The sequence below is a fragment of the Akebia trifoliata genome, chromosome 10 (genome assembly GCF_017979445.1).
Source record: "Akebia trifoliata isolate Shusen 1 chromosome 10, ASM1797944v1, whole genome shotgun sequence".
Taxonomy (NCBI): domain Eukaryota; kingdom Viridiplantae; phylum Streptophyta; class Magnoliopsida; order Ranunculales; family Lardizabalaceae; genus Akebia; species Akebia trifoliata.
Genome location: NC_141384.1, coordinates 13390724 through 13416696, shown reverse-complemented (window position 1 = coordinate 13416696; position 25973 = coordinate 13390724). Strand labels below are relative to the sequence as shown.

Here is a 25973-nt window from a genome sequence, read left to right as displayed (position 1 = left end):
GTCAATCAAATAAGACCAAAAGTCAAAACCCTAATAGAGTTCTAATTAAATAATAACTCTATTTAATAGAGTTCTAACTAAAATACAACTCTACCTAAAACAATTCTAATTAAAATACAATTCTACCTAAAACAATTATAACTAAAACACAACTCTAAGTAAAAGAACTCTAATTAAACACTAACTCTATCTAAATCAACCCTTAAAAAAAATCTATAAATAGGGGTCCTTACACCCTATTTTCGTATCAAATCAAAAATCCTAATAGAAGTAGTCAAAAAACCTCCCTAGCCTTCTATAAACCCTAGTTTTGAAGTCCCAACTCCTTACCTAACACCCATACTTCGATTTTAGCCTTAAAAACACCTAGAAGCCCTTGAAAAATACCCCAAAATCGATAACAAAATTCGAAGAATCCAGATCTAAGGAAGAGATACCTTATCTCAGAGATCCGAAATCAGATCCGGAGACAGAACGAAGTAAGGAGAACGGTACAATGAGCAATTTTATTGAATCTGAGGGAATAGAACTGTTGCGTTCAAAGGTAAAGTCTCTTTTATTACCTCAGCCTGAGAAAGGTAAGGATGGCAATAAAGCAAAAAGAGAGAGAATAAGAAAACGTCATAAGCACATAAAATAATAGCACAATAAGAGGAAAAGTAAGTACCAAGTTTCTCATTTATAGGAAAACATAAAAAAAAATGTATGACTGGTAGGACATCTTAATCTTTCCTAACCGTCGCAGCTTGGGGCGTAGTGCTGATGTTAGTGGGGGACATGGATGGACACAGATGAAGGATGATTTGTTTCAATCGTCAGAAAAGATTTGAAATGATATTGCATTAAATGCGTCGATTCATTAAGAGTAGAAGCAATTATAGAGGATCCTGACAGCCAATCAGGAAAAGGTTACGTGTTTCGAGAAGACGGCAAGACTTCGCGTCTCCTCGAGAGGGGGTAATTGTAGAAGGAAATAACTACGTAGTTATTTAGACCGTACACATATCCAGGCCAATAGAGTGGTACCATGCACAGATCAGCATATGGGGGGCTACCCAGCAGAAGGGTAGGTCAAGGTAGAGAGCACTTGTTATGGCTAGAAGGGTAGCACAAAACTGATAGAGACTTGGTTTGCCAAGCAAGGCGAACATAGTTAAAGAATACCCGTAATCCAGATATGCACACGTTAAGCCTAGAAATCTAGGAGGAGATCTCCCTATTATGACATATCCATTCCAAAAGATCCCAATTCCGTTTAGGATCCAAGGAATCAAGAGATTCATCGAGATTACATCCTGTAAGAAGGGGAAACCCTGATTCGATTTGAGGATCTATAAATAACACAATTTGCACTAAGGGAGGGATCTTTTTTTGGGTGGATTGGAAGTCTAATCAGTTGATTAGATTATTCATCTACTTCTCTAACTTGAGTGTTGGAGAGTTTTTAGCAGGTTCTACGCTGGCACTAGCAAGGGAGGTAGTAGGAATGACTTCGAATCCGTGAAGCAAAGTCCATCATACCGTTCACAGGAATCTTACCCCATAGTAACCATCTTAGGATGGGAAAGACTATGTGCCTAACACTTTTCTTGTCCCTTAACCGAACTTCCTTACCTTAGTTCTCTAAGTAAATTTTTTTCCTATCCTTTTGGGATATGTGAACCACTACAAGCCAAAGAAAATAGATTTTTAAAAAACATCTATGGTACCCATTCATACCTTAATTGAGTGGTGACGACTCCTAAACCCGCATAGATGAGTTAAAAACCTTCAAAAAGGTTTCGAAACCTGCGTATTTACAAAAGTATATGATGTTTTTTCATTTCTATTTTTGTTTGTGCATGGTGTTGGTGGTGGTAGCATGGTGCAGGTGGTCATGGTAGCATGATGTAGGTGGTGGTTTCTATATTTGTATTTATGTTTCTGTAGGTTGTTATGTTTCTATTGCATGTATGTGTACAGGGCACTGCCGAGAGAAAAAATAAATAAATAAACAAAAAAATACATAGATAAGACGTCAATTTTATTGAAATCGACGTCTTATATGTTAAATAATGTCGATTTAATAAAAAGTAGATGTTATATCATAAATATATCGACGATTTTTTGTAAAATCGACGTTATATAACAAAAAATTATTATTGATTTAATTTTGATGTTGTTGGTACATAAAAAACCAACGTTATTAATGAAATATAATGTCGGATTATAACCAACGTTATAACCCTGCTTTTAAGAGATCAGCTGATTTAGCATCTATTTTTTAACTGACATTGAAGGTGATGTTAAAAGACAATAACGTCGGTTATAAACCAACGTTATAGACCTTATTCTTACTATTGTTCAATGGAGAAATGCCCTCTAAAGAAGATGTCATATATATATTATCCTCCTCCACTACAAAGTTAATCAAAAAAATAGTGCAGTCCAAAGTTTACAAACCTAAGTTATCTAATTGTCAAACAATATTACCAATGGACACAATCAATGGATGAATAATGCTTATCTTAAGCATGTTAAAAGAAAAAAATTATAAAACTAAAATGATAAATGGCTGGGAACATATTTGAAATAGCATATAAATCCATTAAAACCCATGATTAAAACCATATTGACATCTCAAACACTCTCCGGGGTTATGCTAAGTTTTGAAGTTCAATATCTTGTGCCAATGAGGATGATTTTGCTGCTTCTATCGCATGAAAATTAGGGATAAGATAAGATAGACTATTAAATCCTAATTCACCACGGTAAAAGTATGCCATCTGTGTTGTAAATTTTATCATATTTTGCATCACCCTAAACAATAAATTGTTGATCACACATTTGTCTTTGATAGGTCACATTAATTAAGGGGTAATACATCACTAAACCCCGATTTTGTTGTTATATACAAAACCACAATTATAACAAATAGAACGAATGGTAATTACAAGCTGACTATCCACACCCCAAAGCACTCAGTTTACTACCTTTGAATGGGTAATGAAATAAAAGTCCCATGAAAGCCATAAGGCACCCTATGCGGAAGTGTAATTTTCGCCACAGCCTCACCCTCAAAATTCTTTGCGTCGATTATATGAACCTGTAAAAGAGGAGAAGTATGATTACCCAAAAACAAAATTCTTCCAACTATTTTCAACTTTTGGATCCGAATCCCATCCAATATTCAGATCAAGTCCCTAAAGTTTGGGCCATCATTGATCTAGGACCATCTTATAAGATCAGAAAATTTAGTAATACCTTTGGGATATTAGGTTTACTTGTATCAAAATGGAAGATTAACTTACCTTTCACAAAAAGTCAATGTCCCTTTTTTCTTTTTTTTTTCAAAAATTAAGGGTGAAATTTTGATTTTAGTAAATTAATTTCTGGAGAGTATTTTGAAATAAAATTAAATTTCACCATTAATTCATCAACAAAAAGGAACATCACCTTTTTTGTTAAGGAAGGTCAACCTAACCTTGCATTTTACAGGGGGGTAAACATAATATCGTCAATTTTGTAAGGCTATTACTAAAATATCATATAAGATCTCATATTGGATTCAGAATAATCCATCTAGATCCCATGTCATTTGGTCAAGTTGAGTCCATGGTGAAAGAAAAAGAGAAAAAGAGAGATTCCCATTTCTTACTTGACTAATATAAAAAGTAGCTTCCCGATTGTTAAAACATGAAATCCAACAGTAGGTTTTTATCCTTGGGTAAATAGAAGTTCCTTGGATCATGTTTTGATATGGGCTTAAAACAAAAAGGGGAAAACTTCCAAGCAAAAAATAAATAAATAAATAAAAAAGAAGAATCTATCTATGTAGAAATATCACACTATTGGAAAAATTAAAAATCATAGTCCCTATGAAACAATTTGTTTTTTGGTTGAATGAAAAGCATTTTTAAAATGTAAAAATCATGTTTAAAATACAAAAGTGTATTTTTTTGGACAATTTTTTTTTTTTATCTTTTTAATTGTTCAAGGTACAAAATGCCTTTTAACTATTTTCTTTCTGAAAATATGCCTTGTCTTACAATGCTCGGGACACATGTTTGATTCTGACTTTTACATTTCTTGTTTTATTGTTTGAGATACATTTTTCTTACTATTGAACACACTCATCAAAAATGGATTCTGTATCCTGTTACCTAACAGCCTCAGAATCTTTGTACTTTTTTCATTTTTTATTTTTTTTATAAGTAAGAATCTTTGTACTTTGACTATTGTAATTGGTTCTGTTCCCATTAATTAATTAGATATAATGGTTACCAAACCCTTGGTGGATATCCATACATAAAACTCAAATTAATACTTCAAAGAAAAATATTAACAAAAAATATATTATTTTCTGAGCAAATATGAAGGATAATAAGCAGTTAAACAACTCCTACGAAAGATTTCCATGTGTTATTTGAGACTAGTGGGTGGGATTGTGAACAGATTTTAACTTACTTGTGATGTGTTAGTTTCTTCATTGTGAACAAAAGAGACGATCCAACCATTGTCTTCCTCAGAGACTCCAATATGCTTTGCGACAAAGGCAGCTCCAGAGCTGAAGTTGTTCCCCTCAAACTTATGATACTCAACCTTTATGAGTTCTTCAGATTCCATATGTCCCTTCATCTGGTATGAAAAATGAGGTTATTACATGACAATGAGGAAGAAAAAAAATAGTTCATAATAATGTTGAGGGGACATTAAGCATAGTATCATATATACACTCCAAGAATTAACAGTTACCCAACTCAATGTGTGATTTGTTGAAATGGTCAGCACTCTTTGGGGCCTAGTGCCTATGAACTTGGCCCTCTCTTAGATGGGCCAAGATAGTGCTAATAATAGCAGTTGGTTTTAGGAACTTCCAGCTCATAATTTCATGATAAAGAAATTTTTGAATGAAACACAGAAATTTAAAATAAAGTTCAATTTTGATTTCTAGATCCACAAGAAAAAGCCCAAATATTCATCGGTTAGGTTAGACGTAGTGGAAAGTGTAGACTTGGTAATGTTACTTAAACACTTGGGAGTATAGCTTTCGAATCTTAACATTTATGGAGACCATTTTTGTCTCGCTACATGATAAATACACGTATCACGAACGATTGAGGGAACCGGGGGTGGGGCACTAAGAATATATGGGTCAACTTTTTCAATCAAGTCAGTAAACAGGAAGGTACCAAGCTCTATACCCGGAGCTGAGTATGTTAAAGTAAGAAGAAAAATAGTAGTTCTTATCCCTATCATAAAGAGTACGAAGCACGGTTTCAACCAAGCATCAGAAGCACAAACATCCCCTTCAAAAGTATCAAAGGGCCAACACTCTTATACCAAGTTATTGAGAACGAAGTCATTAGAAAATTACAGATCGAGAGAAGAGTTGAAGGTACACAATTCAGCACCTTGGCAAGCCCAAGGAATGATAAGGAATGAATTTTATCTAAAACTTTGTAAGTAGAGTGTATGTTTGGTACATATCGAGATCTTTCAAAAACAAAGCATGGTAGGACACTAGGTTAATAACTGTAAGATGACAAGCTATGACCAACTTAAAAGAAATCAATCAATCTGGCCAGACCTCAACTTGGACTCAGTGTCTGTAGCCTATCAAGACCAACCTAGAAGAGTTAAGAGCTCTTTCATACATCAAGTCCCCTTATTCATAACAAAATACACAAAACTTATCGGAATGAGAAAGTGTGACATGCCTTGATATGTCCACCCCTAAGGTTCAAAACTAGCTTCATAAGAAATGCAGAGCCCGAGCTCCTAGACTCATTTAAAACATATGTTAAAGCAACTCATAGATGAGAGGTATCATATTTCCGACATGAGCTCGAGCTTGTGTTCGATCCCTAGCTCATTCTTGATCTAAAACCCGAGATCTTATTAACCTTAGCTTGTTCCTAATCTGATCCCTAACTCGTATCCAACTTGATCCATAGCACATAAACAATCCCGAGTATGTATCTGAGTTTGAGCACATCTTCTCACATGGATAAAAACAAAATAAATTTTTTTCATATTGATGAGATACCACATGTTAGAATCTTACATTTCTCTTCTTCGTATTGATGTCTTGGAAGACTTACACATCAAATTTAAATCTTATTGACAAGCAATGGTTCCATATTCCAAAACACTAAAGTGCACCCCAGCTAAACAAACTCATCTAATACCCAGATCACTCGTGTGGTGACACTTGTCTTTGAATCTTGTCTATGAAAAATAACCTACCAAACTAAGAAAATGACTAATTAGGACTCGACAAATAAAAAATCACTCTACAAGTCTATTGTTCATCTTTATCTTCATTCATTCTTTTTTATTTGAGTACTAACTAAATCTTTAAAGGATCGTTGACAGACACCACACTGGGACCCTATCCTTCCCACCTTCTTACCTTCTACCATCCTAGAAGTCACAAAGGAATAGGGGAGAGTCAGACCACCATATTGAAAAGGAAGAGGCCAAAAGGTCAAGGTTAAGCCCAACATCATAAAAAGTCAACACCAACAAGGAAGAAAACTATTAGGATCAAGTCTTCAATCTAAAGACAGTTTTCATCTCGAGGAATGGAAGCCCTAAAAAGCCTCTACAACATCTATCCACAAGAGTTACCAAGATTTAAAACAATGGTTGCAAAACAAAAATATTAACAAGATTCTAAATATCGGATATGGCATGGTTTTGGAGGCATCCGAACGAGATATTAATCCTAAGTTAATCATTTTTATTTTTAGTTTTATTTTTATTTTTATTGGAAACTGAGTCCAAGCCTCTTAGAGCACCCTATTAATCCTCGAGGCATTTGCAGTCCCCTCCTCCTACATGCACCAAGTAATTTCTAGAATAAATCCCTGAGGATGGCCCTTCAAAAGGGGTTTCAAATTCAAGACACCCACTTCCTAAGGTGTGGTCTTAGCCATCTCACCATTGTAGTAACTTATCAAAGATCGGTGACATCTCAATAGAGTCAATTTGTATATATTCATGGTTTTTATTTTTTATTTTCCATACACATTAACATATGCACTATACTTTTTATGAAAACGGTACTTATAAAAATACCCTTTAATATTAGGAAAAATTACTTAATGAACTTTGACTGACGAAGAGATTTCTTTCTAAACACGTCGAGCGAGTGCAACTCTCGTAGTTTGTGCCCTGTCGTTTGTCTACAAGTTTCATTCCCTTGTATTGTTTCCTTTTCCTTATGACTAATGATTTTGTAACTTAACTTGACAGTGTGACTCGAAATCTCACCGATGTGTAATGCGCAAAGAATCATAGATTCTTTCACTCAAGATACACAATTGCACCCTCGGGATACACAACTATAGATGACAGGTCAATTGTGTATCTAAAGGGAAAGAATCTACGGTCCTTTGCCCATGCCACATGGGTGAGTTTTTGAGTCATCTTGCCAGGTTGAGTTACAAAATCAGCTCTCTTTCCTTATATATCATAGTGGCTTCTTGGTTTTTTAACGAGGAGGTGAAAATAGAGTGGGAAGAGCTTCTACCTTTTGCCCCCGATTTACTTAGCCGTTATTATAGTCATTGTTCTCGTTCCTTTGTGATTGTTTCTTGTTTCTTAGGCTTAATAATGAGATAATATCTAGCATCTCTCTTAAGCACAACCTGAGGTTCCCGCTTCTACCTCTCTAAAAGACAAAATTGATTATACACAGCTTGGAGGCATAGCTCGTTTAATTTAAAGCTATCAACTCAAGCTTATTGCCTGAGGAAGACCACTATGAGATTCAATTGTCAGTTGTCAGTCAGTTAGAAAGATACTGTTTTAATTAAAGCCGTATTGAATCTAGAGATAACGTGATGCTTTATTCCTATAAACGGTTGTGTCAAGATCAACAATTCAACTCATTTTCCAATAGTGGAGGTAAACCTTTTACAAACGTGGAGAAATCAATGAATATAAATCTTGGCAATTGAACATGAATCATTGACATTTACGATTCAAATAATCAAGATCGACAATTTGAATGATTGATTTGAATGATTTGATTTTGAAATTTTATCAGTGTGGGGGGGGGGGGGGGGGGGGGGGGGGCATTAAAAAAAAGAAAGATTTTATTGACTGCATCGTTAAGATACTAAGATACTAACTAGGCAAAAAGTCCGGGTTAAACTGCAGGGTCTATCAAGTAATTTTCCCTTGATATTATTTATTATGGGACTCAACCCAACAATCCTTTAACCAACATAAAATCCCATTTTTAACTTTGTTTACCAAATGGATAGAAAATGATATTGATCCCATACCTTCGATGGTGTATTTGCTTGCTGATCTTCAAAGTTTAGCTTCGCTAGCATTCCATATTTAGCCATGCCTACGATTGATGTGAAAAATAAATAAATAAATAAAACGAAAATAAAATTCAAAAGAGAGAGAGAGAGATTTGTTTGTTACCACAGCTAGAACTTGCTATTGAATCTACAACCTGTGTGTAGCCGTACTTATTTCTAATGCCTATGAAGTTGTCGTTGATCATTGGGAAATCCATAGAAAAGTTGGTTCCGGTGAGTTCTCTCTCCTTTGCTTCTCCAGTTTCCATGTTTAATCTCCATTCATGACAACGAGAAAAAAATAACCCATCTTCCATGTCATTAGTTAAACTTGCTTCACGAGGAACACTAGACTTGAATCCTCTTGAGAACCATTCAAACTTATCTCGACCGAATTCAGGGCCTGGTATGATAGATCCACAAGCTGTACATCCCCTCACCAAAACCTGTTTTTGACATTAATTTCTGAGTGAGTAATTAAGTTTCAACTATGCCTTTAAATCTTATAGACAACAAGACTTTCGAATCAGCCATTGTTGTACTCAGTTTGGTTTAATTGTCATAAATCCAATATACATTTGTGAAAATTATGAGGATTAATTGTACAAATCATATTTTTGGGTTTCTTCCCAAAAAACCATTCAACTTCAATCTCCTTAAAACTCACCCTATATCATTTGTTTAAGATTTGGGGAATTATGTCTATCAGTTTGAAAACATAGAGACATATCTCAAAAATATTAAAAAAAGAAAAAGCCCGCGCATCACAAGCACAAAGTAAGTGAGGGTGCAGCCTCACGGGTGGCCTCTAAGCAATTAATGCTCATAGATGGCAGAAACATGAGGATGTGTCCATAGATCTACTTGTCTACTTATCAGCATTATCATGAACATAAATATGAAAGAGAAGTTCAATTAGTACTGAGGTTAAGGTTTTTGTTCTTGTCGGTTACCTCATCACCATCCTCGAAGCAATTGAGAATGTGAAATATGCAATGTGGCTCTACCTTGAACCACTTAATCGAATCTGCATCACCATAGCGAGGCATCACTCCTATCCTTGCATAACCTTCTGCATCATACTTTATTAATCTACATAAAACCACCGAAAAAACTGGTAAAGAAATGATTTAATTTCCTAGGAAAAACGACTATTAAGGATTTTTAATTTACGGTTCTCGAATTTGAAGATGACTTTATTTGAAGAGAAAATTCAAGGTTTTTTTATATTATTATTAGAATTTGAGGAAATGGGTATTTAGGTAATTTCTCATTACTCTATGAGGAAGATCCAAGTCAAGGAGTCAAAAAAGTTTTTAGAATTTGCAAGGCTCAATAATCTTGAGAAATGAAAGTTAAAAATACTCACGGCCCCCCTCTTAGGAGTCTGTTTATGTCCAAAACAAGAGGAAAGTCCATGATTACATTGTACCTAATAACAAAGACGACAAAGGAAGCCTGGGTGTTAATTTGCATATATATTTGTAGTGAAACGAAGCAAAGAACATAATACAAATAAAGAAAAACTTACTTTTGCGTAACTCCAATCTCGTGGCAAAGACTACTTCTATTGAACTTTAGATCCACTTTATGTACTAGTTTCTTTCCATCCTCTGCAATTAAGCAGCAAAATGTTTTCTTCATGATTCAATTAGAGATGCCCTCCCCCATCCCCTCTCAAATTGCCAACAACGTAGGCCCCTTTCCTCTTAGAGACTCACATGAAATGACATAAATGCCCTCATCTTCATACTTTTTGGAAAACTATGCGTTTGAGTTTGAGTAGCGCTTTTTTAGTACATTTTATTTTATGAACTCTAGAATCTAGACTAGTCCAAACAAAAATTTCACCTTCAATTTATAGGATTTTTGTACCTAGCGTTCTCCCCAACCGAAATTGGCAATCATCCCAAAGAAGCCCTTGATTTTTTTTAAACCTATATATTCCACTGTTTTCAACATCTAGGGTAAAAATATTTACCCTCATCTTTGAACCACAAATTTTTTTTTTTTCCACTTCAACATTCAAACACCAAGAATAGGATAGGATAGGGACTTTTGGGAGGCTGAAGACGATGGGTTCCTTGGAAGAAAAAGTAAAACTTGAAGAACAGGGTATTTCAGGTATTTTCTTGTAATCTTTCATGGAAGACCTTAGTCAAGGCACATGATTTACTTATAAAAAAAAAAAAATTCTAGTCATACCAACCACGTTTTGGTTCAATATTTGACTTACCTCACATGTTTTCAAATTTATTACCTGCCCCTTGACTTTGATCCTCTGTGATAGACTAATAGAAAATGGCCTAAATGCCCAGTCTTCAACTAGTAACAGAAAACCCTTGACTTTTCTTCCCCAAACCACTCATCTTAAATCTATCAAGTATTAAGACGAGGTTTATAATGGATTGAAATTAATTTACTCTAGTGGTTGAAGAATTAGAAGATGACTGGTTTTGGGCTTAAGAAGAAAATAAAGGATTTTTTATTACAGGTTTAAGACGAGGGCATTCAGATATTTTTATTAGTCGATAAGAGAAGACAAACCACATAGTGAAATATAGGGTATCTCAAACATTCACCAAAATGTAATGTGGAGGGGTATGTCTATATCACCAAAACAGGGAGGTTACCTCAAAATTACCGAATAATGTCCCAAATAGGATAGCACTGAAATATCAAAGAAGATACCTGAGATGACTCCCAAAACAAAGAAAGGTTTCATTGCATCCACACCAATTGTTACTAACTCACCCGTTACTGGAGCTTTCTGTATCATTAAAACAAAAAGTTAGTTAAATCAAGTCTCTAAAATTTATGATAAAGATCAAAATAAAATAAAAAATACTAAAATTTATGGACAATAATGTTTTAGAGGGGGCACGGAAAAAAGAAGGAACCTTGGGGTGGCTAGTGAAAGGACGGTCCCAAGCTCCATCAACATCCCAATTCTGAAATGTTTCCAACGTAAAGATGTTGAACTCCTGTGGCAAGTGATTCTCAGCGATTGAGTAGAACTTCCCTGAATGCTCGAAAACATTCGTGTTGCTAATGTATTTGTTAACTTTGCCAAATCTCAACTGCAAAACGAAGATTATGTGTTAATAAGACTCATAGTTTTGTAACTTGTCGAGTCCACTCGAAACTTGGCCAAGTTGTCTTGACTTGATTGGATATCAAGGTGACTCGTCCAATAAGCTCAATGGACCAAATTCTCTTAATCAACTTGGCAAATCACCAAGTCAATTCGTGAACTTATCAAATTCAAAAATGCCTGAAATCAAGTAGAAAGTTGACCGATTTACTTAACTATTTATAATATACTTTGATCATGAATTTTTTAATCCGGATGCCTTTTGAAATTATTTACGTGAATAGATAATGGGTAATTTAGTAATACCCCCCAATAAAATTGATGAAATTAGTGATACCCCCCCCCCTCCCTCCAAAATGCAAGACAAGATCTACTACTTTGGACTTTCATTGACTTGGTCAAAACATTAATAAATACACTAATTTCTCAATAGAGATGGGAAAAATATCAAAAATACGCTCATTTGTTGAAATTATGAAAATGTCCTCCGATAAAACAGCCTAAATGTGTTTGATTTAATCACTCTAAACATGATAGCCATGAGAACCCTAATCATTTTCAATCATATTTCTCATTGATCTAAACTTAAATATTGTTGTTTTGAAGTTAAATCTCATCCTTTTCAATATTATCAACTAAATTTTTCAACATAAATTTTCTCGTGTTCATCTCATTCTCATCGTTTTCAGCCCAACTCAAACGCATTCTTTGACCCCCAATGCTTAGAATTTCCACATGGAAAACACTAAGAAAAATTATAAAATCAAAAAATCAAATCAGAAAGATGAAACAATGTAGAAAATGAATTTAATAATACCCCATCTTGTAAATATGAATATTAGTTCTACCTCCCCCCCCTGGTTGCAATAAAGAACGAAAGCATATGGCCTAATTTTTTAACACAAAAACTTAAGCCTTGATTCAAAATATTGAAAAGAGCTCACCAAAGAGCCCAAGCCTCCACCCATTGCAAAAACTATGGAATCTTTAACTTGATCTAACCCAAAATCAAAATCAAAATCAAAATTAAAGTGTTAATGAAAGGCATTTTGATAATTTAAATGTTACAAGGGTAATTTAGATATTTAAACTTTAGACCATAAATTAAACAAATGCCATTACTGGTTTGACCAAATCAACTAAAGACCTCATCTTGCATTTCGCAGGGAGGGGGGTATCATTTGTAATACTAAATTACCCAAAGATAATTTATCTATTCTCATTATAGTCTTATTTACAAAAAAGACAATGCATGTTCATAAGCTAATTTAAATTTATCATTACTCCTAATGAAAAATAAATTCAATTTTAAAAAACAAGTCATTTTAGATGAAGTTACCAAAATACCCTTATGCTACTATTTAAAAAATTGTCAATATTTTTTATATATAATTATGAGAATGTCAATCTTCGATAACAGCATACTTGCAATTTAAATTAAAACAATGGTTGTTACTATGATTAAATCAAAGGAGTATAAAAGTAAAATTTCAGTTTTTTCAATACAATATATCTCGATTTTCCTTAAAAACATACAAAACAGATAAATACTATGTTCTATAAATAATTTAAAAACTATCCAAAATTCATTAATTTTAAAAATAGATGTATTCATTTGTGTAAGACACCCTCATATTTTTGTTGAGAACAAAATATAAATCTTTGTACACACTTTAAAATATTTAAAATATTTATAAATTTGATAAAGATTCACCCGACAGACTTAACTATTGCATTTTTATTACAAAAACTCCCTTGGAGTTCTGATACCTCTAAGGAATCTTACTCTATGAAGTTTGTAATCCACCAAACCGTACTTTATGAAGTTTGTTACTAAGCAAACCTTGAAGTGGGGATCCAGGTCATCAAATTCAAATTGATGCCTTAAATAGTTACTCACCATACTTTCGAGTGGATCCTGACCAAATCTATTTGTGAGATCCAGAAACATGATCAAATGCTATAGAGTTATAAAGGAAAAAAAAATCTATGTACTTTAAAAAATTAAAAAAAAAAAGGTTTTTCACCATTTAATTTTAGATTTAAACTTGGGAGTTTGGTAGCCATCCATTTTCAATATCTTGGACCAAACACAAAAAGGATATTTTTTTTCCTTTGTAATCTGATTTATTCCATGAAATCTAGAAGTATGTGGTGTCGGTTTGCCAATATGACGATCCATGTTGGCCCAAAGACCCTTAGTAAGATTTGAAATCTTAGTAAGCTAGTCATGCTAGCCTGATTTTTGTTAAGTAGAGGCTTGTTCTACAATGAGCTTGATAGAGTAAGGGAGATTTTAATAAAATTTCAACAAACGGTAAATCTGTTAATATATTTTTATCGATAATGCTGAAGTAACATTAAAATGTACATTGATTGTACATTCTGACGTGGTGATGGACACATAATCAAAGATGTTTTTCATCTTGATACAAGTGAAAAGCATGTAAAGGGTTATATATGCACCACTGTACATTGAAAAGATGTACATTTCAATGTTAGTCCAGCATTACTGTATTTTTATTTGAGTGGGTAAGTACGTCCATCATGTACTAAATGTAATTTTAACACATTACCTACCAAGTTTAGCAAATAAGCTGCCAAAATGGCTGTAGAATCTCCTTCTATGGCAGGAAGGAAAGAGGGCTTGTTTTCTGCTTTCTCCTGCTTGAATGTCTCAGTTTCAACATGTCTATTGTTGTACCACACAGTCCAACTTCCTTGATTATCTTTAATAAAGTACAAGGCATGTAGCATTCCTTCACCTTCGATCCAAACATGACTTGATTGTCCAAACATTGAAACAGTTGATTTTAATCCTCCAAAAAGAGGATTTGGGCCTGCATTTCACAATGGCAAAGGTTCAAATATCATCATGACCACACTTATTAAACGATCTTTTTAATAATGCTATGATGGGCTACTCTAGGGTTGTCAGTGGACCAAATCTGATTCGATAACTAGGGTTTTAGATTAAGGATAGGTTTGGATCAACCGTCTCACTCGCCGATAATGTGTTCCAAATATATGGATGATGTATATTTATACATAGTTATAGGAAAGGGGTTCTTGTATCGTTGCTTATCTAAACTTGGGAGGTCATGGACTAGATCTAAGTCTTCAGACTTGGAGGAAAGAGAGTACTGGTCTGGCCGAAAAAAATTCACATTAAGGGTATGTAGTTATCTAAATTTTTAAATGTACCTTACAATTTCTTAAATTGCAAGAAGGTCCTTGAAATCCATTAGTGGGCCTATACTCCCAAATTGGACTAATTGATTGAAACATACCTCCTATAACTTGGATTTTTGTAGATAAAACTCATGATCCAACAAATCCAAGTGACCCACATTAAGTATTGGGCTGATACATCCAACAAATGGATTAGCCCATAACTAAGTTCAAAACCCACTAAAATGGGTCATATCAATAACTAAATACCATTTAAATCAATTATGTAAAATCCAATTAATAAGTTAAGGGCATTATTTGAAATACTCTCTTATCTCGAGTCTATAAATATCAAAGCCTACGACATTTAGGAAGATGTATGGATCACTTTTCATATCACTATTTTCATTATATTTGACTATTAAACACAAGAAAATACTCTGCTAATAGAGTATGCTAAGATTTATCTCTCCATTTTATAAAAAATTAATAAAAATTGTTTGCAATTTGATTTCAAGTATCACGAGGTAGATCGTAAAATTCATTTTTAATCAAGTTTATTGAGAAAGGAACTACTCAGGAGTCATGGGTTGAGTACTGCTCAATGTTCATAACCTTTCCATTAAACATTAAAACTTACCTACCATTTGGCCTAGACACTGATTAATATTGCTCTGGACCTCCCTCTTGAAAGAAGAGAGAAAATCAAAGGGCAGCTTGAAGTCAACCAATGTAGAGCAAAATCTCCTCTTCCTTTTGATTGTTAAGGTTATCTATAACCTTCATATAGACAACGGATGGAAGGAAAAAACCTAGTCCTAAGGTCTTTCAAGTCAATAGCTATCATGAAAAGAAAAAAAGGGAAGAAAGTAAAATGGTAGTTGTGAAGAGGGTAAAAACTCTAAAAATGGGAAATGACAATGTGCAGTGGCTGAATGTAAAGGAAAACGCTTGTAGAAGAAAAAAAGGTACAAGAAATATAAAGTAAGAAGATGGAAAAAGATGTTAACTCCCTTATTTATACATATATATGTGGACACCCCATTTTGCGTCTGCCTGATCCGATAGTCCGTCACCCGGTTGTTGTGGATCCCTAATGATGAGTGCATAATATATGCAAGGGTCGAAAGCTTGTAAGAGATCATCCTCCGATTTTCCCAATTCCCTTCCTAGTTAATTCCATTTCAATCCTTCCCCATCCTCTTAAAACCGTATTGACACTTTTTATCGATTAAAATAGAAAAATATCTTATGATTATTAGAGAATTTAAGGAATGAGGAGTCGCCACCTTATTTAGATATAGGAATTAAAGATAACTTCAATCATGGAATCGAGTTTGCTTACAAGCAAGAGAAATGGGCACGAGGTCAAATTATGAGTTTTGAAAAGTGTTAGGCACCGGACCCAATTGATTGAGATGATTGCTCTTTACTATGATCCAAGACTATCCTAAGGTCAAAAGAAAAAGGCTAAAGTCAATGCTAACTTCTAATCAAATCCTATGTTTATAGTTTCCTCGATTTCCACACACAAGAAAATAATAAATCGAAAAAAATCCAAATTACATTTAATGCCTTAAGGCTCGGTGGCAAGTTATCAAAAAGATGAAATTCAGTTAAAATGCGATGTGCATGAATAATTACCGAAGAAGTCAAATATTACAATATGCACAAATAATTATCAAAGAGATTAAAATTCCAAATGGATTTAATGCTAACACATGTATTCCACAATGTGAAAAAAACCCAAATTTGACGACCTTGGGCTGTCAAATTTCATAAAATTCGCTGGATCAAGAGGTCGAATTGGAGTCAAATTTTTTTTTTCGACGGGTCGAACCTATCAAATTAATGAAGGATGGGAGAAATTTTACAATTCTAACTCGTCAAATCTCGGAACATCAAGAATTTCGACGATCTTAAACCGTCAAATTCAATTTCTAAAATTCGTGGGCCTTAGCCCGTCAATTTTTCCAGTTTTCACATAATGTTCATAATTTCTAAATTGGTAAAATATTCATGCATTCATAATTTTTAAATTAGTACAAGTCCTCATGTGTATATATAATTTCTTAATTGGTATAAATGTTACATGTATAAAATTTCCAAATAGGTCAAGTTCATCATAAGCAATAAATATTACCAAACAGGTCTTATATCATCATATGCACAAATAATTAAAAAAATGGGCATGTATCATCATATACATAATTAACTACCAAATTGGTTAATATCACCACATGCATAATTAATTTCCAAGTAGGTAAACTAACATCACAAACACTAAAACCAATGAACTCACTCATGTACTTTTGACAAAAAAATGATTTTAAAACCTTCATGTGTGTTAAAATTAATGAGCCGACTCAGCGGTATTTTGCAAAAAAATTTGAAATCCTTGTGTATGAAAATCATTAAAAAAAAATCTTGTTGAACCATGTATTACCCATAAGTGATAATTTGATTCACTCACTTTGCGTAAAAATAAAAAAAAAAAGATTAATTCTTTGGTTGCTCATGAAATTCAATAACTCACTATTTAAAGAAATTAATTAGATATAAATCAATTGGGCCCTCCACTGAGCATCAAAATAGTGAGTTGATTCACTATTTGAGAGAAACATTCAACCTTACTAAATGTTCAAAATTAGTGAGTCGACTCGTGCGAATTTCCATGTATTCATAAAGAAAACTTGCACATGAAATACTGATTAAAGTGGAGAAGAAAAAGAGAGAAAAAAAAACTTACTTCTCACTAGAATTTGGTTATGTGGATCCTTTCTGGATACTCAAGCTTTCACCAAGCTATAAGAGACTTGTGAGAAGGGCACAAAGTCAAAAGTCTGTGACGGCGTATGAGATAGGGTAAAACTAAGAGAAGGACGCTGAGAGGGGTTTGAGAGAAACGAGAGTGTGAGATAGGGATGAAGAAGAGGTGAAATCGAGAGGAATGGAGGCCGAGAGGAGGTCGAGAAAGTGAGGGGTAGGTCATATGAGCGTTTTGTGAGAAGTAGGTTGTATGAGGGGGTACAACCCAAAACATGTCTGCAGAGGTTGAAATGATGATGGTAAGAGCGTTGGGATGTTGGTTGAGAAGTAGAGAAGATGAAAAATGTAATTGAATGGTAAAGGTGTCAATGGAGATGATGGAGGTTGAGTAGCTATAATGACGCAGATGGTAGGCATGGGTGAAAAATAAGGAGGTTGGGGGAAAGATGTTAATTGGACATTTAAACGAAGATGGAGAAGAAGATTGGGGTACTTTTGGATAAAGTGCTAATGGAAGGAGAAAATGATATGGTCTAAGAGAGAAAGAGAGAGGTTGTGGTAAGGGTGCTGTGAGCATATGAATAAGAGGGAGAAAAATAAGGTTGAGGGTTGTTAGGGCATTTGAAGAGGATGAAGAAGAAGGTTGAAGCAGTTCATGTTGGCAGCCATTACGAAATCAAGTTTGCAGAAAAGAGAAGGAAAAAACAGAGAGTTACCTCATCCTAAAAGAGGTAAGGATGGCGATGAAGCAAAAAAGAGATAGATGGAAAAAAGAGTCATACGCACATATAGAGAAATCGCAAAGGCAATAACACAATAAGATAAAAAAGGTTAGCACAGATAGAAAAATCACAAAGGCAATATCATAACAAGAGAAAAAATGTTAGCACAGATAGAAAGACCACAAAGGTAGCAACACAGTAAGAGAAAATAGTTAGCACAAGTCCCTTATTAATAAGGAGACGTAAAGGAGTACGTACATCTGGGAGGACAACCTAATCCAACCTAACCATCACAGTTTGGGACGAAGTGCTGATGATAGTGGGACACATGGACAGGCACAGATGAAGGATGATTCGTCTCAACTGTCAAAAGAGATATGAAACGACATTGCATTAAATGCATCAATTTATTAAGGAAAGAAGTCATTATAGAGGATCTCAGCAACAAATAAGAAGGAAGTTACGTGTCTCGAGAAGACAACAAGACTTTGCGTCTCATCGAGAGGGGGTAATTATAGAGGGAAATAACCATATAGTTATGTAGTTCGTACACGTGTCTAGACTGGTTGAGTGGTACCATGCACAGATCAGTATACAGGGGCACTACTAAGCAGCAAGGCAGGCCAAGGTAGAAAGTGTTTGGCCTGATTAAAATGGTAATACAACACTGAGTAAGACTTGGTCTGCCAAACAGGGCAAACCCGATCAAAGAATATCCGTAACGCCTATTAATATGCACCAAAACCAGAGTTCTCGGAGGAGATCTCCCAATTATAGCATATCCAATCCAGAAGATCCTCATTTCGTTTAGGATCCAAGGAGTCAGGGGATTCTCCGGATCATTTCCCATGAGAAAGGGAAATCCTGATTCAAAGTAAGGATATGTAAATAACACAATTTGCACAGAGGGGAAGATCTTCTTTTTTGGGCAGATTGGAGGTCTAAGTAGTTTACTTAATTATTCCTCTTCTTATCTAACTTGAGCGTTGGAGAGTTTTTGGCAGGTACCACGCCGATATCACTAGGGAGGTGGCAATAGCGACTTCGGATCTGTGAGGCAGAATCCATTATCACTGTTCACAAGAATCTGACCCCATAGAACCCATACTAAATTATAACGGGAACTGTTGAAATTGTTCAATCCAAAAATTATCAATCGAAGAATAAATTAAATCAACCTCTAATTAAATAGTAATTTTAAACTAATCGAAAAATCTATCGCAATTTAAAATTATTAACCAATCGATTCGATCAATGTTAAATTTTTTGTAAACAAACCCATAGAAATCATCCTTCAATGCAACCTACGATTAGAATCACCGATAAAGGAAATTAAGAAAATTGAAAACCATTGAGAAATTAACACAATAAAAAAGGGGGTTAACCAATCAAAATTAGAGGAAGTATGTTATAAGACATGGGCGAGATGCAGGGGATCGCTCCCCCAATGGTTCAATCAAATTAGAATTATAAAAAAAACAAAAGAAGAGAAAACCATAAGAGAAAGGGAGTGAGAGTCCATGTAGGATTCGATCTTTCCATTCTTTCTTATACATGAAATAACATAAAAATAAAGGGAGAATCCCTCATGGACTCCACCTCTTTTGACTTCTATAAAAACCTATCCTTCCCATGTTTAGGGATCGAATTTCACTCAAGAAAAAAAAAAGAAATTTTTTTGTAGAAGAGAAACCAACAAAGAAAAAAGAAGAAACAATAAAAATATTACATACCTTCTATCATTTTCTTCAACTAAACACCATCTCTAATCAACACACTCCATCTTTTCCAACAACCCAACCTCACCTCACCTCCTGTTCCTCTTCATTCCATACCTCCCGTTTCTTTTTCGTTTTTTATCTCAACATTGACAACATCATCATCTCTCTTTCCATCTTATGTTTTCCTTTTTCCTCTTCCAGCCATCTCCATATCCTCACACCCCTATTCACCATCACCATTAAAACACTCCTCAGCAGCCCTCATTCATTTCCTCATAGCCTTCATGAACTCAACCTCTCTTCTCCTCCTCACCCATAGTCTCACTAACTAACAAACCTCACAATTAAACCACCCGACAAACCTTTTTCACGTTTGTTCTACATCAGTTGAAAGTCCCTTTTCACCTTTATTCGACAACAACCCAAAGATCCTTTTCACTTTCTTTCTACAATAACCCAAAAATCCTCTTTCATTTTCTTTTTGTTGCCCCAAGGACCCTCTTTCACTTTTGTTTTGCTGCCCCACAGACCCCTCTTCTACCTTCGCATTTTAGCAGCTTGATAGTACCTCATTCATCGTGATTTTTAGCAACCCGGCAACACCCTATTTATCATGATTTCAATCCCCTTATTTATAGTTTCACCACCACACAGTACCTTTTAAAACCACCTTATAGCCCTTTTAGCTCACGGTGTTCTCTTTGTCATGTTCTCGACATCGCAACAATAACATTCGGTTTCTTCTTTTCTGAAGGGATCCACAACAGTCACACCTCACTTCAAGGAGAGTCTAGCTTATTAGTGAAATAAGGATAGTTGAATATTCTTTTAATCAAACCGTCATTTATGATCAAATTGATTCTTGTTAATCACTAAGTCAACTCATGAATCAAAGTATTTTTACTTTTGAAAATTTAAAAGATTCATGGATTCTTGGGTCTAGAATGATTAAAATTGATTTTTTTTCCTTAAGGTTGGTTGATTTGACTCATAAATTCACTTCGAAGTGAAAAACAAATATTTTTGTATCAAGTCAATTAGTCAACTTCAACTGGTTGGATTGATCTAATTTTAAGTCCATAAGGTTACGTGATTTGTCTCAATGATCCTAATGACATTGATATGGTTAGTTCCTTCATAAATTTTTGGGTGTATTAAACGAATTTGAGACATGCATTATCATGCCATACTAATACCTTGCGATTTAATTTTAAATAGAAGGTCTCCAAACAAATATCGCCCTAGAAGGCGTAGGCATGGAGCGAATAGAATCACCTCTTATTTCACTTCTATCACTAAGGGGGGAGCAAGAAGACGAGCCTTCTCCTTCATCTACACAATCTTCCCATGATCCAATTTCATCAGCCCAAGTCACTGAGGATTTGCCTTCGCGGGTCACTTGTTGTTTTTCTTCTTTTTTTCTTAGAAATCTATTAATGTATAGGTTTCAAAAACATAATTTTCGAAGAATTATAGCCTAAGATTCCATTGGCTAACCCACAATGAAGCGTTGGCGACAATTGAACCTACCTTGACCTTAATTTGGCTTTAGTCTCCATTCGTTGACCTTAGGATCACTTTGATCTTAGTATGACTTTAGTCTCCACCCATTGACCATAGGATTGTCTTGGATTGCAGTGGAGACAGATCACCTCGATCGGGCATGTTAGGCACTAACACCTTTCGAAATCCGTAACTCGACCCCTTGCCCGTCTCTCTTATACATAGATCGACCTAATTTCATGATTGGAGTTATATTTGGTTCCCAGACCTAAACTAGGTGGCAACTCTCAATTCCTATAAAATCCTCCAAGTTATTAGACTTTTATGCAAAAAGTTGTCAAGGCACTTTCAGTATTCTAAGTCGGAGTAAGTGTAAATAGGATGATAGGTGGTAGGTCTATCAATTGTCAAATCCCAATAGTGAAATGTCACAAGAAAAAAAAATTCAGGTTAAGAAGACTGAAACAACGGTTCCGAGTTGGAACAAGTTGAGCTGTTGGATTTTCTTGTGACTAGCTAAACATAGAAAGGGTGGATCCATTTAATGAAGAGAGATGTTGAAAAGACAAGAGATCAACCTCGAAATGGTGCATCCAAATGATGGCATCCAAAAAGATTTAAAGTGGTTCTCGTGATGACGACGAAAGCTAGCATCTTCTCTTGAGGGGGTAATAGTATAGGATAAAATTCAAACTATATGTTAGGGATTGCATCCTAGCATAACCCAATCCCATGGTGCTTGTGAAGATAACTGTCTCAATATGGTTGAGCCATTAATAACCTTCTAACAGTAGTGGAATAGATACTCGGGATGAGTATTGCTCCAATAGGATTGGGAGAGTATTCTAAGGATCTTGTAGTGCTTGCATGTACTGTCATGTCCTTTCCAAAATAGGTAACTTCTAGCCTCACTGAGGCTTTCATTTATCTGATTCAAGGATCCAAGAGAGGATATGAAAGAATCTGTTTCAATAAGAAATCGGTGATGCATCCAATGAGGGTTTAAAGGAAAGGAATTAGCTTATAAAGGGGTGGGGGTGGGGAGGGGGAAAGGGGGAGACCATGAAGAGGAGACTTTTTTGGTGGTTCTTCAATCTTATAACCACTACGTTCTAGAATTCTGGTACTAACTTGACTGTCAGCGGATCTTTGGCCAGTAAAACATTGGTGGCCTAGTTCAATGAAAGGAGACAATCTTATAACCACTACGTTTTGCAATTTTGTTACTAACTTGAGAGCGTCGGAGGATCTTTGGTCAGCACCACATTGCTTCCCAATTAGGCGAAATGATATGGAATCACTAGTGAAGGTAGCATTGAGGTGTTCGAGGTACATTATGGTAATTATCTATTAATCCATCCTAACACACTATCGAGTATATTTTGAAGCATGGTAGAGTGAAGTAAGGAATACATTGCCATTTTCACACTAAGAAAAGCACATCCATTATCCCATTGAGTCAAATCAGTTTGACTAACTTAAGAAGATTTCAAATTTTACTAAGGGTTGTGAGTGCACATTGTGGCATCCAAAAACACGATCTGATGCCAGAAGGATGTAGAGGACAATGTTTTAAGAACTTCGAAAAAAAAAAATTCTTTTTTAACTTTGAATTTTAATTTTAAATTTAGGAGTTTGGTAGCCATCCATTTTCAACACCTTGGATGAGTCTGAAAACAGATTTTTTTTTTCTTTTCTAATATGAGTTTTTCCATGAAATCTAGAGGGTTGTGGTGTTGGATTGCCAATGTGGTAAATCATGTGGGCCCAACGACCCTTACAAAGATTTGAAATCTTACTAAGTTAGTAAAGAAAGTGTTTTTCTATCCCATTTTCGGTGCTGAATTCCATGGCTGAATATATGAAAAGCATCTAAAGTTATGACTTTAGAATGCATGTGATAAGCTTTGGACTAAATGAAAAGCATCTAACTAAAGCTAAAGGATTACGAGAAGAATTATTCCCTTTTAAAATAATGCCACTTTGATTAAAATAAATTGGTCTCAAGAGAACACATTTATTTTAAATTTCCATTTTCTTTCTATACTTTGAATAATTTAAGACTACCTAATGCCTCTATTACATAAAATAACATATAAAACAAAGGAAATGTGCCATTTTCCACAGTTGCCTTGTGAATGGAATCTTTTGAGAGGTGGTGTGTATCAAAGAAACATTTAATTGGAAAAATCAATTTCCTGAAAATATTAATCCAAAAACTGATTATCACTAAAAATTTTAAATTCGATTACGACAAGGAAAATGTCAAGAATAATTGTTTTAAGGTTTTGGGGTAATCATGAGAGAATAAAATTAGAATTTTCTTTTCCTTAGGGTTGAGGTTGTCTTTTCAGTGTCCTTCATAGCCCCACAGCTTACCAATGAAAAACAAGAAAATAGGAAACTCATTTTCTTAGAAAAATGGTTTTCTATCAAAATGTGCCTTCAGACACCAACGAATCATATTTTCTTGTGGAAAACATTTTCCTGCTAAATTCACCACACAATCGTTACCATAAGTACAGTTTACTTACCATTTCTTATGTAGATACCTTCAGGGAAATCAACAGGAATTTTCCCTTCAATAGTCGCAATCTTAACAGCGTCTCCAATCTCCCCCACAGGTGCGAAGTTGCTCTACAATTTATGCACAACTAACATATAAGCAAATCCAATCCAAAATGTGAAAAATATGACTCCAAATCACAAGAAACAAAAATATGAAAGAAGACATCTTTTGAAGACTCGGGATGGTTAAGTTTCCTTGTATGAAAATATTGAAGAGAATTACAAAAATGAGTAAATATACATTATTTTTTTAAGTATTACACAGTTGCCTTTAATTGAATTATCTTTTTTTTAAAAAAATTAACTGATAAATTGTGCCCATTAAGTCTTATTATTATTATAATTAATTTTTTTCTTGGGACATTTTACAAACTAATAGCATTTGTTAAAGTGAAAAACTAGCATAAACGTAATTTTATTTAAATGGGCATATAGTTGTAAAAAGAAAAAAAAAAAAGGAAAATTTAAATCAAGGGCATATATATGATTTCTGTAAGCTATCCGGACACAGGACACACTGCCATTGTTGTTAAAAAAAGATATTTACGAAAATAGAGTTCTACCCATTTTTTATAAACAGACCTGATTCCGTATTCTTAAATTTACGAAGTTCATACAGATTTTTTGAAAAGACCCAAAAATTAAAACCAAAATCGAAAATAATACCTGAGATGGGAGGTAAGGCTGATCTATAAACTGAAAAGCAGAATCCACAAAAACATCAAGAATCCTCTTAGAAGTGTGCTTAATTGTTTTAGAAATATCGAATCTCATAGGAATTTGCTGCAAGTCTCTCAAGAAAGGCTGATAATAAGAACCATAACATGTCAGAATTGAAGTGATGAATTAGTCAAAACCAAGACATTTTTAAGGCTTTATTATGACAGTTAAGTGATCAATTTACCTTTAAACTAGTGGATAGTGAAGTCTTTAGTAGATCAAACTTGGGAGAGATGGAGGAGGGCCTGTGAGCAGATCCATTCACTTGAAAAGCTAAACAAGAGGAGGCCATTTGTGTGTGGTCCTTCCTCCTCTCTTTCAAATTAATTGCAGTGATCGTTGTGGGAAGTTACATAGTTTGCAAGTCTACATATAGACGACAATGATAATAGGACAAAAGAGAATCTTGTTATGGAGTGAGTTTGCATGATCGATAGAGATGGAGAAAAAAAGCATCAAATAAAAAATAATTAAATTTATCTGATATTTAAAAATAATATTTTAGTCTTGTAGATAAATAACATTATTTTTTTTGGACGAGTTACCATATCATGCAATTTGAATGATCTTATTTGCCTGGTCAGAATAATTAACCAAGTTGTTAAAATTATGATTTTGGTAAATGTAGAGGCATATTTCTGCCCTACCTAAAGATCCACCAACTCTAATGATGCTTCCTTGCTCTTTCAGAGCGTCTTGGGTGTGCCTGCACCACAGAGTCTGCATACCCAAGTTAATTTACAAAACAATTTTGACGTAGTTTCAATGCAAAGAAATTGCTACCTCTGATTTGATTGTAGGTGCCTTTTTATAAAGAATGAGATTAGAATACCCCTTCTAGATGTTTTCTAATTCATTCTTAGCCTAATTAAGTAATCCTTGCTTAATTAGGATTTCATCCCCTTTTGAAATCCTTCTAACAATAAAAATTCACAACAATCCCTATAATGCAGGGATTTGAGGTGTTCTCTGGTGGCTTACCGTTCAAGAGAGTTTCCCCCAATTTATGCCTTATGGCATTGTGCCCCACTATATTGAGCTCCAAGCTGACCTCCCAAGAACTAACAACTCAGAACACCCATGTTAGGTCTCCTATCCTTGTATCCCTATGAAGCATGTATCACCATCTTTGGGCTTTTAGATGACCCTCCATAATGCCCCCTTTCAGAAGTTTGGACGTGTTTGACCTTCCGAGAATTCCCTCTTTGGATGTGAAAGGTCCAACATGCTCAGAGCCAATAGACCCAAGCACCCATCTTATCCATTTTCCATTTGTATTTTGAACACTCAACCCTCAGTTCAATTTTCTCCACGTGTGTTCTTCCTGTTGATATGTAAATTTTAGTTGTAATACTAATTGGATTTGGGAGTCGCCATATGGCCACCAAAAATGAGTTTTATAAAT

The 25973-nt window shown here is 34.6% G+C and overlaps 1 protein-coding gene across 1 annotated transcript; it reads right to left on the bottom strand.

The window, feature by feature from the left end:
- Nucleotides 1-2778: 2778 nt before the first annotated feature.
- Nucleotides 2779-25306, bottom strand: LOC147393153 (carotenoid 9,10(9',10')-cleavage dioxygenase 1-like). The gene is made up of 13 exons (XM_086456265.1): nucleotides 24753-25306; nucleotides 24515-24652; nucleotides 23815-23917; nucleotides 13975-14234; nucleotides 11201-11380; nucleotides 10992-11070; nucleotides 9832-9913; nucleotides 9670-9732; nucleotides 9254-9392; nucleotides 8425-8746; nucleotides 8277-8344; nucleotides 4447-4617; nucleotides 2779-3085 (listed from the first exon to the last, which is right to left on the bottom strand). Exons 1-13 carry the CDS (start codon nucleotides 24858-24860, stop codon nucleotides 2969-2971), a joined length of 1830 nt encoding a protein of 609 aa, XP_086312391.1. The 5' UTR covers nucleotides 24861-25306; the 3' UTR covers nucleotides 2779-2968.
- Between the last annotated feature and the right edge of the window lie 667 nt (nucleotides 25307-25973).